At 38.7% G+C, this 13,592-nt stretch overlaps 1 protein-coding gene across 6 annotated transcripts in view; it reads left to right on the forward strand.

The window, feature by feature from the left end:
- usp9 (ubiquitin specific peptidase 9) overlaps nt 1-13,592 on the forward strand; it is a 219,781-nt gene that overhangs the window by 162,694 nt on the left and 43,495 nt on the right. For all 6 annotated transcript variants that reach the window (XM_055644623.1, XM_055644625.1, XM_055644622.1 and 3 more), the window contains 3 exons: nt 708-854; nt 9,759-9,966; nt 10,962-11,182. In XM_055644623.1, coding sequence (XP_055500598.1) covers nt 708-854; nt 9,759-9,966; nt 10,962-11,182 — 576 coding nt within the window. The remainder of the gene's footprint in view (nt 1-707; nt 855-9,758; nt 9,967-10,961; nt 11,183-13,592) is intronic.

Below are 13,592 nucleotides of genomic sequence, written 5' to 3' on the forward strand. Positions count from 1 at the left end.
GTCTGGAGTCGCTTTCCAGAGGGAAGTGCATCAAAGAGTTTGTGACCAGTGTGAGAGGAGTCAGAGATGATCTTACCCACTCGCTTCCTGGCCCTTGCCGTGTACAGTTTGTCAATGGGGGGAAACTATGTAATGGTTTTGGCATCTTAAGCTCGTGGCTGAGTGCTCTTAACTTCCGAAGAACATTTGTGGTGTGGTTATTTGTCATCCATGTGAACATTGTTGAGCCTTATTAAAAAATGGTCAGATAATTTGTATAATTTTTAGATTGTAAAGGAATGTCGAGCAGAACGTAAGGCAAACTGCACTTTGAATTGTGCTGTAAGATGCTTATTCACTTCAAACAGCTGATGTGTTGAATTATCGTCTTATGATAAAATGCTCTTGTAAGCAGTTGTCTCTTAGCAGTCTATTGTTGTGAATCTTGTTGATCAAAATAATGTTGCCAAAATATCAGAGAAGTTTGAAAAGATAAATTAATGTCATAGCTTATCTATGCAGAAATTAAACTTTGCCATGAGACTGAATATAATGTCTTAACTTGGAAAATAATAGGCTTCAAATACATCCTCATAGACCTCAACTTCTCCTAAATCCTTAACACACTCTTCCTCACCACCATAGTAACAAGAGCGACTCTTGGAGACTTAATGATGCACATTTTTAATTTATTTTTCAAATATTTATCTTTTTTATCTAAATATAAGGATGAGGTAAAGAGAACAAGTGAAACTGGTGTTGAAGAAACAATTCTGGAGGGTCATCTTGGAGTTACAAAGGAGCTATTGGCATTCCAAACATCTGAAAAGAAATTTCATATTGGTTCAGAAAAAGGAGGAGCAAATCTCATTAAGGTATGTTCTAAACATATGACTTTGAGTTTTGCGTATTGTATGAATTTGATTAGATCATTTGGATATTGTCATAAAATAATGTATTCTACATAACTCTAGGTAGCACAGATTAGCAGATTTAACATTAAGTTTTATTGTATGGCAATTGTCAATGTTGTGCAATATATTGGGATCTCAAATGTTAATTTAATTTACATAAGCAGGAGTGGAGCTCTTTATAAATGTAAAGAGTTGTTTAGTATTTGATTAAGGAATAATATCCCTTAAATTGAGAGTTTGAAGCTTAAAACCTATATTGTTTTAAGTACTCGGCTTTTGAACTGATCCTAACACTGCACTTGTATTGTTAAAATTATTTATTTTAATAAAAATAAAATATATTAATCTTACAACTTCAAGGTAAGTCAGTCAAGACTGACCCCAACACATTAATGGTATGTTTGTGCTCATTGGTAGAATATTGTATGAGCAACCCAACCTAGTAAAGAATAAGGCACTTCATTTTAAATATACATTGATGAGCAACATTACAAAGGGACCTTAAAAAAGATCCACTCACAATTCCCCAGTTTTTTGGTCTCCATTCTGCCAATTCAGCTGAACTCCAAATTCAGCTGCAAAATGTCTCTGCATCAACTGTGAAGGTTTGATAACAACCAAGTGGGATAAACATATTCTAAATTGCATCTCTGAATGGGAATGATGTTTGGAGGGACAGGGAACCAGCAGGGACAGTGCAGAAAAGTGCCATGGGTGGGGAAGAAGGACATGGAGAAGATTTAATTGAGGCATCAGAAAAAGAATGAAGCAAATGAAGAGGCTCCTTAAATTACTTATCCACTAGTTACTGGCCAGTTCTGAAGTATCATCGACCGGTAGTATGTACTCAGTTTTTCTCCCTTTTACGTGCTGATGACTATTTTTTAGAATACTTTCACTTTTGATTTCCAGCAATTACTTTTTTAATTTTCAAAGTTCCCGCATTCCTTTCTTTTTCTGATCTTTGTTCATCTCCCTCTATTTACACCACCAGACAGATTAATTACAATTATTAAGCTGTCACACCCTCTTTTAGATGACGGCAATTGGCATCTGGATTCTTGGTTTCTTGGTCTTCCAAAATATTCCAAATGGAATTTAAACTGGAGGTGGTGAAGGGAGGGCTTAAGCCAGAAAGGGTTATTGAGAAGAAAGAGCTACTTTAAATTTAATTGCATCTGGTTGGGTAACTATATTTGGGTGGAGATTATTCCATGCTTTAATTGTGCGGGGGAAGAACGAATTGCTGTATACATCTGTCTTTGTAGCTGGGATCACAAATTGGATCGAATGCCCTCGTCTGCACCTAATTGGTTTGGGTTTGGTGTAGGTCTTGTAGTCTATGTCGAGCTGACCATTTAACATTTTGTAAAAACAGGTCAAATGGTGAGCTTCACGTCTGTCTTGAAGAGGGTTCCACCCCAGAGAATTCAGAAGTTTGGTGACACTCGCTTCTCTCTCATAGGTGTTCTCTTGGTCTTCACTCTACCCCCCCGACCCACCCCGCCCCCCTTTCACCTTCATTTTTTCACTTGTCCAGATGGCATGAAATATGAACATTGTTTCTCCTTCCTAAGGTACTGCCCAAGTTGCTGAGTGCAGCATTTTCTGTTTCTATTTTAGATTTCGATTCTCCATTTTTTTTTAACCTTTCAAATACCATGTAACTAAGTGTAAAATTGTGATTTATGCACTACCAGTAATGTAGGTCCTGAATAACTGGCAATAGCGATGAGTGGTTGTTATCAAAAACCTTCACAGTTGATGCAGAGAAATTTTGGAGCTGATTTTGAGGTTCAGCTGAATTGGCAGAATAGAGACCAAAATATTGGGGAATTGTGAGTGAATCTTTTTTGATCTCTTACAGGGAAGTCAAGTAAGTTTGACTAAATCCAAGGGCATAGCTTTAGGATGTAAGGGACATAGTTTAAAGATGATGTGCAGGGCAAGGTTTTTGCGCAGTGATTGGTTAGTGTCTGGAACGTGCTGCCAGGAATGGTGGTTGAGGCAGTTACGATAGGGCCATGAAAAAGACATTTGGAAAGGCACATGGATATGGAGGGATATTGATTATGCACATTTAAGAGTTGGTCTTTGCATCATGGTCCACACAGACATTGTGGGCTGAAGGGCCAATTCCTGTGCAGTATTGTTCTGTGTTAAATACCAAGACTCATCAAAAGCATAGTGCTGGAAAGATAAGTTTGTCGTGTGCACAAGTACAGTGACGTACAGGTACAAGGAAACTCTTATTTGCAGCAGCATCATAAGCCTTTAGACTCAGAGACAAAACACAAAATATAAATTATACATAAATGACACACCTTCTACAAGACAGTGACAAGAAAAAGACTGCAAAACACAAGGCATTAGTGCACAACATTAGAAAACAAAAGTTCATAATAGTGCAAGAGGTGCCCCATAGTTATAAAAAATGAACTGCAGATGCTGGTTTATACCAGATAAACATAAAAAGCTGGAGTAACTCAGCGGGTCAAGCAGTGTATCTGGAGAAAATGGATAGGTGACCTTTTGGATCCCGAAGATTAGAGTTGTGCAGGTTAGTTCAAGAATGTGACAGCTGTAGGAAAGTATCTGTTCTTAAACCTGCTTGTGTGGTGCTTCAGCCTTCTACATTTTTTGTTCAATGATAGCATTGAGAAGCGCGTATGATTCTGATGATAGGGGATCCTTAATGATAGATGTTCCCTTCTTGATGTAGCAGCTTGTGTAGATGCTTTCAATGATGGGGAAAGCTAAGCCCTTGATGGATTGGGCTGAGTCCATCACGCTCTGATGTCCCTTGTATTAATCTGCCATAGAATTGCCATACCAAGTCATATTGCAACCAGTCGGGAAACTTTTTATGTTGCATCTATAGAAGTTTGTTAGCCTATTAGCGGACATACTGAATCTCTTTAAACTTCTGAGAACGCAGGGACACTGACGTGCCGCCTTCTTCATTACAGCTACATAATATTTGCAGAGCTGCCAAGTAGTATGGATTTTCCGTATATTGTACGGAAATGCGATCAGAATATGGATGTACGGATTTGCTTTGTAAAATACGGATTTTTTTTAAATCACCCCGGCTTCCTGTTTCATCTTGCTGCTTAAAAAATGCAAGGATATAAAAAGTCATACTGTACCTCTAAAAATTATAGCAGATTAAATCTATTAGTATTTTAAATTTCAAGGTCTGCATGATTATTTTTGTAAGCAATGATCTGCCTGTCCCGCTCCAGGTTTAAACAGCGCTGTCAGTTTAACGCGTGGGAATTTAAATGAGCAGCGCTATGGGTTCAAAAAATAGTGCTCATAGCCTATGCCTTTACACATAGCGCTATGGGCTTTACACATAGCACTATGGCCACAGCGCTGTGGGTCACAGACTGGAAGGGGAGGGAGAGAGGGGAGAAGGAGGGAAAGAGGGAGAAGGAGAGGGGGAGTGGGAGGAAGGGAATAAGAGAGGGAGAAAAAAAGGGTGGAGGGAGGAAGAGAGAGGGTGGGAGGGAAAAAGGGAGGGGGAGGAAAAGAGAGAGGGTGGGAGGGAGAGAGCGCGAGGGGGGGAGGCTTCCAAAATGGCTTCCACATCATCACTTGGTGCTAAAGGCAGGAAGCAGCCGTTCAAACAGCAGTATACAAAGAGATGGCAATAAATGCACTGCCAAGTAAGGTGCGTAGAAGACATGTAAATTGGTAGGAAAGTTATGCATTCTTGTACTCTTACATGGATATGACCACACATAAAAATTAACTCTTTTTTAGCATAATGGCAGCAAATAAAAATACTGATTTCCTCAGCAAAATACTGATTTTCAGGTATTAGAATACTGAAATGCTCTGACAAAACTTGGCAGCTCTGTGTTTGGGACAGACCCATCATTTATTTATTTGCCTCTGTACTCCACAATTTGAGATTTGTAATAGAAAATAGTTAAAGTGCACATTGTCCGATTTTATTGTGGATAAATGTGGATAAATGTGAGGTTATCCATTTTGGTGGCAAAAACAGGAAAGCAGACTATTATCTAAATGGTGGCCGATTGGGAAAGGGGGAGATGCAGCGAGACCTGGGTGTCATGGTACACCAGTCATTGAAGGTAGGCATGCAGGTGCAGCAGGCAGTAAAGTAAGCGAATGGTATGTTAGCTTTCATTGCAAAAGGATTTGAGTATAGGAGCAGAGAGGTTCTACTGCAGTTGTACAGGGTCTTGGTGAGACCACACCTGGAGTATTGCGTACAGTTTTGGTCTCCAAATCTGAGGAAGGACATTATTGCCATAGAGGGAGTGCAGAGACGGTTCACCAGATTGATTCCTGGGATGTCAGGACTGTCTTATGAAGAAAGACTGGATAGACTTGGTTTATACTCTCTAGAATTTAGAAGATTGAGAGGGGATCTTATAGAAACTTACAAAATTCTTAAGGGTTTGGACAGGCTAGATGCAGGAAGATTGTTCCCGATGTTGGGGAAGTCCAGGACAAGGGGTCACAGCTTAAGGATAAGGGGGAAATCCTTTAAAACCGAGATGAGAAGAACTTTTTTCATACAGAGAGTGGTGAATCTCTGGAACTCTCTGCCACAGAGGGTAGTTGAGGCCAGTTCATTGGCTATATTTAAGAGGGAGTTAGATGTGGCCCTTGTGGCTAAGGGGATCAGGGGGTATGGAGAGAAGGCAGGTACGGGATACCGAGTTGGATGATCAGCCATGATCATATTGAATGGCGGTGCAGCTCGAAGGGCCGAATGGCCTACTCCTGCACCTAGTTTCTATGTTTCAATGTTTATTAAAGGCCATTTTTATATATTTTGGTTTCACGTTGTAGAAATTACAGCAGTGTTTTACATAGTCTTCCCATTTCAGGGCACCATAATGTTTGGGACACATGGCATCACATGCGTTTGTAATTGCTCAGGTGTGTTTAATTGCTTCTTTAATGCAGGTATAAGAGAGCTCGCAGCACCTAGTCTTTCCATCACCTTTGGAAACTTTTATTGCTGTTTATGAACATGAGGACCAAAGATGTGCCAATGAAAGTCAAAGAAGCCATTATGAGACTTAGAAACAAGAATAAAACTGTTGGAGACCAGCCAAACCTTAGGCTTATCAAAATCAACTGTTTGGAACATCATTAAGAAGAAAGAGCACTGATGAGCTAAGTAATCGCAAAGGGACTGACAGGCCAAGGAAGACCACCACAGCTGATGACAGAAGAATTCTTTCTATAATAAAGAAAAATCCCCAAACACCTGTTTGACAGATCAGAAACATTCTTCAGAAGTCAGGTGTGGATTTGCCAATGACCACTGTCTGCAGAAGAGGTTACACTGCAAGATGTAAACCACTGGTTAGCGGTAAAAATAGGATGGCCAGATAACAGTTTGCCAAGAAGTAGTTAAAGGAGCAACCACAGTTCTGGAAAAAGGTCTTGTGGACAGATGAGACGAAGATTAACTTATGTCAGAGTGATGGCAAGAGCAAAGTATGGAGAAGAGAAGGAACTGCCCAAGATCCAAAGCATATCACCTCATCTGTGAAACACAGTGGTGGGGTTGTTATGGCCTAGGCATGTATGGCTGCTAAAGGTTCTGGCTCACTTATCTTCATCGATGATACAACTGCTAATGGTAGTAGCATAATGAATTATGAAGTGTATAGACACATCCTATCTGCTCAAGTTCAAACAATTGCCTCAAAACTCATTGGCGAGCGGTTCATCCTACAGCAAGACATTGATCCCAAACATACTCCTGAAGCAACAAAGGAGTTTTTCAAAGCTAAAAAATTGTCTTCTCGAGTGGCCAAGTCAATCACCCGACCTGAACCTAATTGAACATGCCTTTTATATGCTGAAAACTGAATGGGACTAGCTCCCAAAACAAGCATAAGCTAAAGATGGCTGAAATACAGGTCTGGCAGAGCATCACCAGAGCAGACAGCCAGCAACTGGTGATGTCCATGAATCGCAGACTTCAAGTAGTCATTGCATGCAAAGGATATGCAAAAAGTACTAAACATGACTACTTTCCTTTACATGACGTTGCTGTGTCCCAAACTTTATGGTGCCCTGATATGTAGGGACTATGTATAAATACTGCTGTAATTTCTACGTAGTGCAACGAAAATGTATAAATATGGCCTTTAATAAAATCTGATAATGTGCACTTTGACCACATGTGATTTTTTCTATTACAAATCTCAAATTGTGGAGTACAGAGGCTAATAAATAAATGATGGGTCTTTGTCCCAAACATTATGAAGGGTACTGTATGAGCTGGGCCCAGGACAAGTCATTTGAAATCTTAACCGTTAGGAATTTAAAGCAGTTAACTTTCCCCACCACTGATGGCAAGTGATCTCCCAACTCTCTTTCTGAAGTCAATGATTTGCTCTTTAGTTTTGTTGACATTGAATGAGAGGTTATTGTGGCAGCATTCAACCAAGTGTTCTAACTCTCTCCTGTACTCTGACTCATCAACTCCCATGATTCAATCAACAACAGGGGTGTTGTCTGCAAATTTGTAGATGTCATTGGAGCTCTCCTTAGCCACATATTCTTGGGTATAAAGAGTAATAGGGCTCCTCCTCACTGACTGTCAAACTACGGCTGAATTAAGATCCTGCAGCCCACCTAAGGATGGTCACTGAGGACGATATGTTGTTACCAAGATTGAGATAAACTGCAAGCAACACAGGAAATAATAATTCCAGTTAACAATTCCATCATCAGAATAATAATAAAAAGTAAAAATGTAAGCATTAACCTGGAATTGAGCCAAGTGTTTACTCTCGGTGTGCAACAAAAGAAGCACTCAACTATATGTAGCTCGATAATTTTCCTCAGTATTACTTAACTTTATTGCTCTGATATAGAGTGGAAATATATCATTATAGTTGCCTGTCTGCTGAGGAAAAGGGCATATTTCCACAATGAATTGGAGAGAATGTAGAGCAAATAGGAACAGTTCTAGGAAATTTCTACAAAACTCATTTTAAATGACCAGCTCCTTATTTGGAAATCATGTTCCCTTATTCAGGATGTTCCTGCTGGTGAATACATCTTAACATTTGATTTTGTATGTCTCAATAAGATCAACTTATTTATCAATAATTGCAGTGCCAAATTTATACTGTCATCTCCCATGATTAATGTGGAAAAGGAGAATTAAAATGGAAAAAGTCTGGCGTTGTTGCTGCTGCCGAGACATGCATTCATTTCCCATCTCCAAATTTCTTTGGAAAAAGTGAGGATGAACAAACTTGAAGTGCTGTAGTTTATGTGAAGCAAGTGCTCCCACATCATTAATTGGGAGTTTACTGATTTTGGAACAATGGTGAAGGAATAGCACATCTGTTTTCAGTCATGTAGAAACGAGGAACTGCAGGTGCTGGTTTATATAGATATTAAAACAAGTGTTGGTGTAACTCAGCGGGTGAGCCAGCATCTCTGGAGAACATGAGGTCCCTGAGGTTTTGCTTTGGTCAGTCTGAAGAAGGGTCCTGACCTTAAACGTCACCTATCCATGTTCTCCAGGGATGCTGCCTGATCTGCTGAGTTACTCCAGCACATGCTTTCATTCATGTTTTGCGCAAAGTATGATTCCACCAATTCTCTCATTTACCATTAATTTCAATTTTGATTTATTTCACTATTGCTCATTAAGTTACTCTAAGCGATATACTGTTTTGTTTTTCGAGCCTCACTTCCAGCTTTCAATGCTATTGTTCATGATTGAACTATGGCCATAATGAGATATTGTCTACGCAAGAAAATGTCTACGGCAACAAAAGCTTTACTCTTATTGGTCATTCTGCTTTATATGTGCAACCAAATCTCCAAAGAAACGTGAACTTAGTCTTATTGCTTCTGTGGAAAATGCAGAGTCCCATACAGAAATCACTTTCACAAATGTTTAGCCATTGTGGAAGATGGTGTTGCACAATTTGTAATGTTATGCTGTAGATCAGTATATTTACTACATAATAACTTCTCTTTTTGCGCCAGTTAAAACCTGTTTAGCTGAGCAATTTCAATTATTTTGCCAGTTTTATTTTACTACTTTTGTAATAGTAACTTCTCCATGATCTTAGTTATTGCCTAGGGATATATATGATTAAATATTTATTACGGTATTTATGTTTAATTTATGTACCAATAATGTCAATATTTCATGTTTTTTTGCAAGCCAAAATACAAACTGCAATTATAAATAAGTCAAACTATAATTAACTTTTTTTTGATTGGGGAATGGTAAAGGTACAACTTTCTGAAGTGGAGTAAAATCACCCATCTTATTTTTGCTATCCATTATTGACAACTGTAAAGATGAAAGCAAACATTATGGACATCCTGCTGAGTGGTTTAGTTGTATGTTGCAATCTCCTAACCCAGAATGTTTCTGAAATATATCTGTCAATGTAACCAAGGAAAAATCATGTGGAACGTTTGTAATCGTGGAGTGTGAGATGGTGAATGTCATAGCCACGCAGTAATCTTCTGAGTATATAATATAGTCCTAAAATTGCAAATTTTCCATTTACGCATAGCTGACGTTTTCAAATTCTAATTTTCTTCTGTGTAATGATTTAGGGGAGCTAATTGTTTATTGTAATTGGACAGTGTAGGTTTTACTGCAGCCTATTTAAACCTTGGACAGAAGTTTGCACACTTGTCATTTCAAAGCCAGATAGCATCTTCAAAAAATGTGGACTTAGAAAATTTAACTTTTTTATGTCTCAACTTGCATTTAGATATACAGGACTGATTGTCTGGAATCGTTAAATTCGATTGAATTTGAATCTTTGACAGTTACCTAAATTAACAGTAGTAACAGTCATGTTTTCCTGTTTTATTCTGCAGGAACTGATAGATGACTTCATCTTTCCAGCCTCTAATGTGTACTTACAATACAAGAAGAGTGGAGAGTTGCCATCTGAACAAGCAATTCCTGTCTGCAGTGCACCTGCAGCAATCAATGCTGGCTTTGAATTGCTAGTAGCATTGGCTGTTGGTTGTGTGCAAAACCTCAAACAAATAGTGGACACCATAACAGACATGTACTATGCAGGTATTTGAAAATTAGTTGCTAGCTAATTCCGGGTGTCATTCGAAGAGCAAATAAACAGAAAAAAATGTTAGATTCAACTGAAGATGGTCAAGTAAATTTATTTAGACATTAAACTGCAGATACTGGTTTTCAAAAAAAGAAAAACTGCTGGAATATCTCAGCGGGTCAAGCATCATCTCTGGCGGACAGGGATAAGTGACGTTCCCGAATCTTTCAGACAGAAATAGAAGTAAATAGAAATATTTTAAATGTTTAAATGTCTGAATAAATTTCACAGTGATTGGAACAATAAGTGTAGTCGCCACAACAATGCTATAAAACATTATTTCAATTGTTTTATTAATAGATCCACATGCATGAAATATTTTATATAATATCAAATCTGCAGCACATTGATTTGTGTTTCAATATAAATAAATGTCATGAACCACTATGGCTGCTTTATCAGACAGAATCTTTGGTTTGGGTTACAATCAAATGGTAACACCATTTTGCTTTATTACTGTTAGATTATTTTACTTTTGGCGGTATTCACTTGGCCAACACTGGCTAAAAATGTTTTGATGCTTCCAATTCATCATGGAGTACCGTTTCGGAATGATGATAATCTCTGCAAATTCGCCACACTGAAGCTAGTAGAAGAAAATATTGCAGCACTTTTACTGTCATCAGCCCTTACTCAATTTTAAAATTCCTTTTATTCTCCAGCATTTTGGTCTACCTTAAAATTCCTTTTAGTATTTTAAAAAGAACTTTCAACGAAATCCGCTTCTTTTTGTTTTCAATAAAAAGGACATTCAAATTGCATGAAATACATTGCCAGTAAGGTAGAAACATAAATGTAAGTTACCATCCAGTCTGGAAGTTGTTATGGTCTAATTGTGATATTTTTCCCAAACTTTTAGTATGTGAAAAATCTATATCTGGACTATTAATGATGATGAGCCTTAGAATTGTTAAAATGCCTCTGACATTAATTGCTTTTGTTTGTTTAGGTTGTGAAGCACTGACAGAGTGGGAATACTTGCCGCCAGTAGGACCACGTCCATCAAAAGGATTTGTAGGATTGAAGAATGCTGGTGCTACTTGTTATATGAATTCTGTTATTCAACAGCTGTATATGATTCCAGCTATCAGAAATGGTATCCTTACTATCGAAGGCACAGGCAGTGATGTTGATGATGATGCATCTGGTGATGAAAAGCAGGACAACGAGGTGAATATTAAACAAAACTGGTTTTATATATAGAAATTAATTGCTTTAACCTATTGCTTGGTAGAATATGCCTCAGTATCCAAACGATTATTGAACTTGGTAAATGTTACACAAATGCATTCAAATGTTTATTTGATTGTGATGAAATCTTATTAAAATATTGTTAGCCTTTTCAATTAAGTTAAAATTTGTTTCAGAAATCTAGTTTCAATTAGACTACGTGGGATCGGTTGGGTCCCAGCATCACATGGGAGGGCTGGTACCCCAACACAATATTCCACCTCTCCACCAATTCCAATATTGGTGGCCAGTGGGGGAGGGGGGTTCTGGAGCACTAGTATGGGTGTTGTGGGCTGAAGGGACTGGTTTCCAGAGGGCTAGTGTGGACATTGTGTGCCGAATGGTTTCTTGGGCTGGCGGCTCAGTCATTCAAGCCTGTTGTGCTGGCAGCTCACTCACTCACGGCTAGTGGGCTGGCAGTTGACTCACGGCTATTCCTTGAAATTCCATTTCAAGCAGGGTGCAAGGCCACCAAACTCAAGTGCAGTTTCTTACCACTTCAAGCAGGGTGCAAGGCCACTAAAGACAGCAAGTTGTGACCTCTCCCTCCTCCATCTTGCAGAGACTGAGCCACGCCCACACTTTTGGGTTTTATAGTCCCTCCACCAGAAGGGGTGTGGCCTTCATGGAGTGATTGACAGGAGAGAGAATCTCAACATTTTTTAAACACTATAACTTTTATTTTTCATCGATGGGAAAAATCCTCGGCACCTGATGAGTGGAGGGGGACTCTGAGTAAGATGGTCAAAAATCACAGCCGTATGTGGTAGCGTATTTTCTAAAAATCAATATAAAGCGCAAACAGGAAGTGGTCAAGATTAGACTTTTAATTATATAGAAGGCAAGGCAACTTTAATTAGGCAAGGCAACTTTAATTAGGCAAGGCAACTTTAATTAGGCAAGGCAACTTTAATTAGGCAACACAACTTTAATTAGGCAACACAGCTTTAGCATTTCCAAACCAAAGGCAACACAGCTTTAGCATTTCCAAACCAAAGGCAACACAGCTTTAGCATTTCCAAACTATATTTTCAAACCACATTAAGGGCACTGACAGGTCAGTAAAACCACTCACAGTTTAGTGGACATGTGTTCAGTGTTATTCACAGCTCAGACTGAGAGACGTGACCCTCTCGCTCCCCCATCTTGCAGAGACTGACTGAGGCACTCAACACTTCCGGTTTTTATAGTCCCTCCAGAAGGGGCGTGGCCTTCAGGAGAGGATTTCAACATTTTTTAACCACTAATAACTCTTTCATTTTTCATCGATGGGAAAAATCCTCTTGTCCTGCGCAGCGGAGGGGGACTCTGAGTAAGATGGCCAAAAATCACAGCCGTAAGTGGCAGCGTTTTGTCTAAAATCAATATACAAAACAACAGGAAGTGGTCAAGATCAGACTTTTAGTAATATATAGATAGATAATACGACATATAGAAATTCAGTCATTCATAGCCAACCACCATAATTATGCACTAATATCGACAATTGAACAAATGTTCATTAGACCAGATTTTACTGTTAATAATAAGAGCTGCTTATGCTGGGGCAGCACAGGAATTCCAGGTGAAGTGTAAATGCATGGTTATCTGTGTATATTTTGAAGCTGCTGTCCAAGTAGCTTAGCAAAAAAGGATTTTACTCTCTGGTTTACCACTGACAAAAAATGAAAGTGGCAAAGATTCTACATCTGCACAATAATTAGGAATTAAACGTGGAATATTTGCAACTGGTATTGCATGCAAGAACCTATAATTTGTTGATGTCTCATATAAGAATTATATTGGTCATGCACATCCTACATGTGGATAGTTTCAGAAGATTAAAGGCAAAATTTTAGATGGTTAGTCTCACTTTTTCTCCCAGTTTTTTAATCCAATCTATCATTACTTAGCTTTATTTCCTTGCATCTGATTTGACATTACATTAACCCGTTCATCACACCCATTTTATTCCTTCTGTATGGCGGCTTTTAATCATAAAATTACATACAGTGCCCTCAGTAATGTTTGGGACAAAGACCCATCATTTATTTATTTACCTCTGCACTCCACAATTTGAGATTTGTAATAGAAAAAATCGCATGCAGTTAAAGCGCACATTGTCAGATTTTAATAAAGGCCTTCTTTATACATTTTGTGTCACCATGTAGAAATTACAGAAGTGTTTATACATAGTCTCCCCCCCATTTCAGGGCACCATAATGTTTGGGACACAGCAGTGTAATGTAAATGAAAGTAGTCATGTTTAGTATTTTGTTGCAAATCCTTTGCATGCAATGACTGCTTGAAGTCTGCGATTGATGGACATCACCAGTAGCTGCGTGACTTCTCTGGAGATGCTCTGCCAGGC

The sequence above is a fragment of the Leucoraja erinacea genome, chromosome 13 (assembly GCF_028641065.1).
Source record: "Leucoraja erinacea ecotype New England chromosome 13, Leri_hhj_1, whole genome shotgun sequence".
Classification (NCBI taxonomy): Eukaryota; Metazoa; Chordata; class Chondrichthyes; order Rajiformes; family Rajidae; genus Leucoraja; species Leucoraja erinaceus.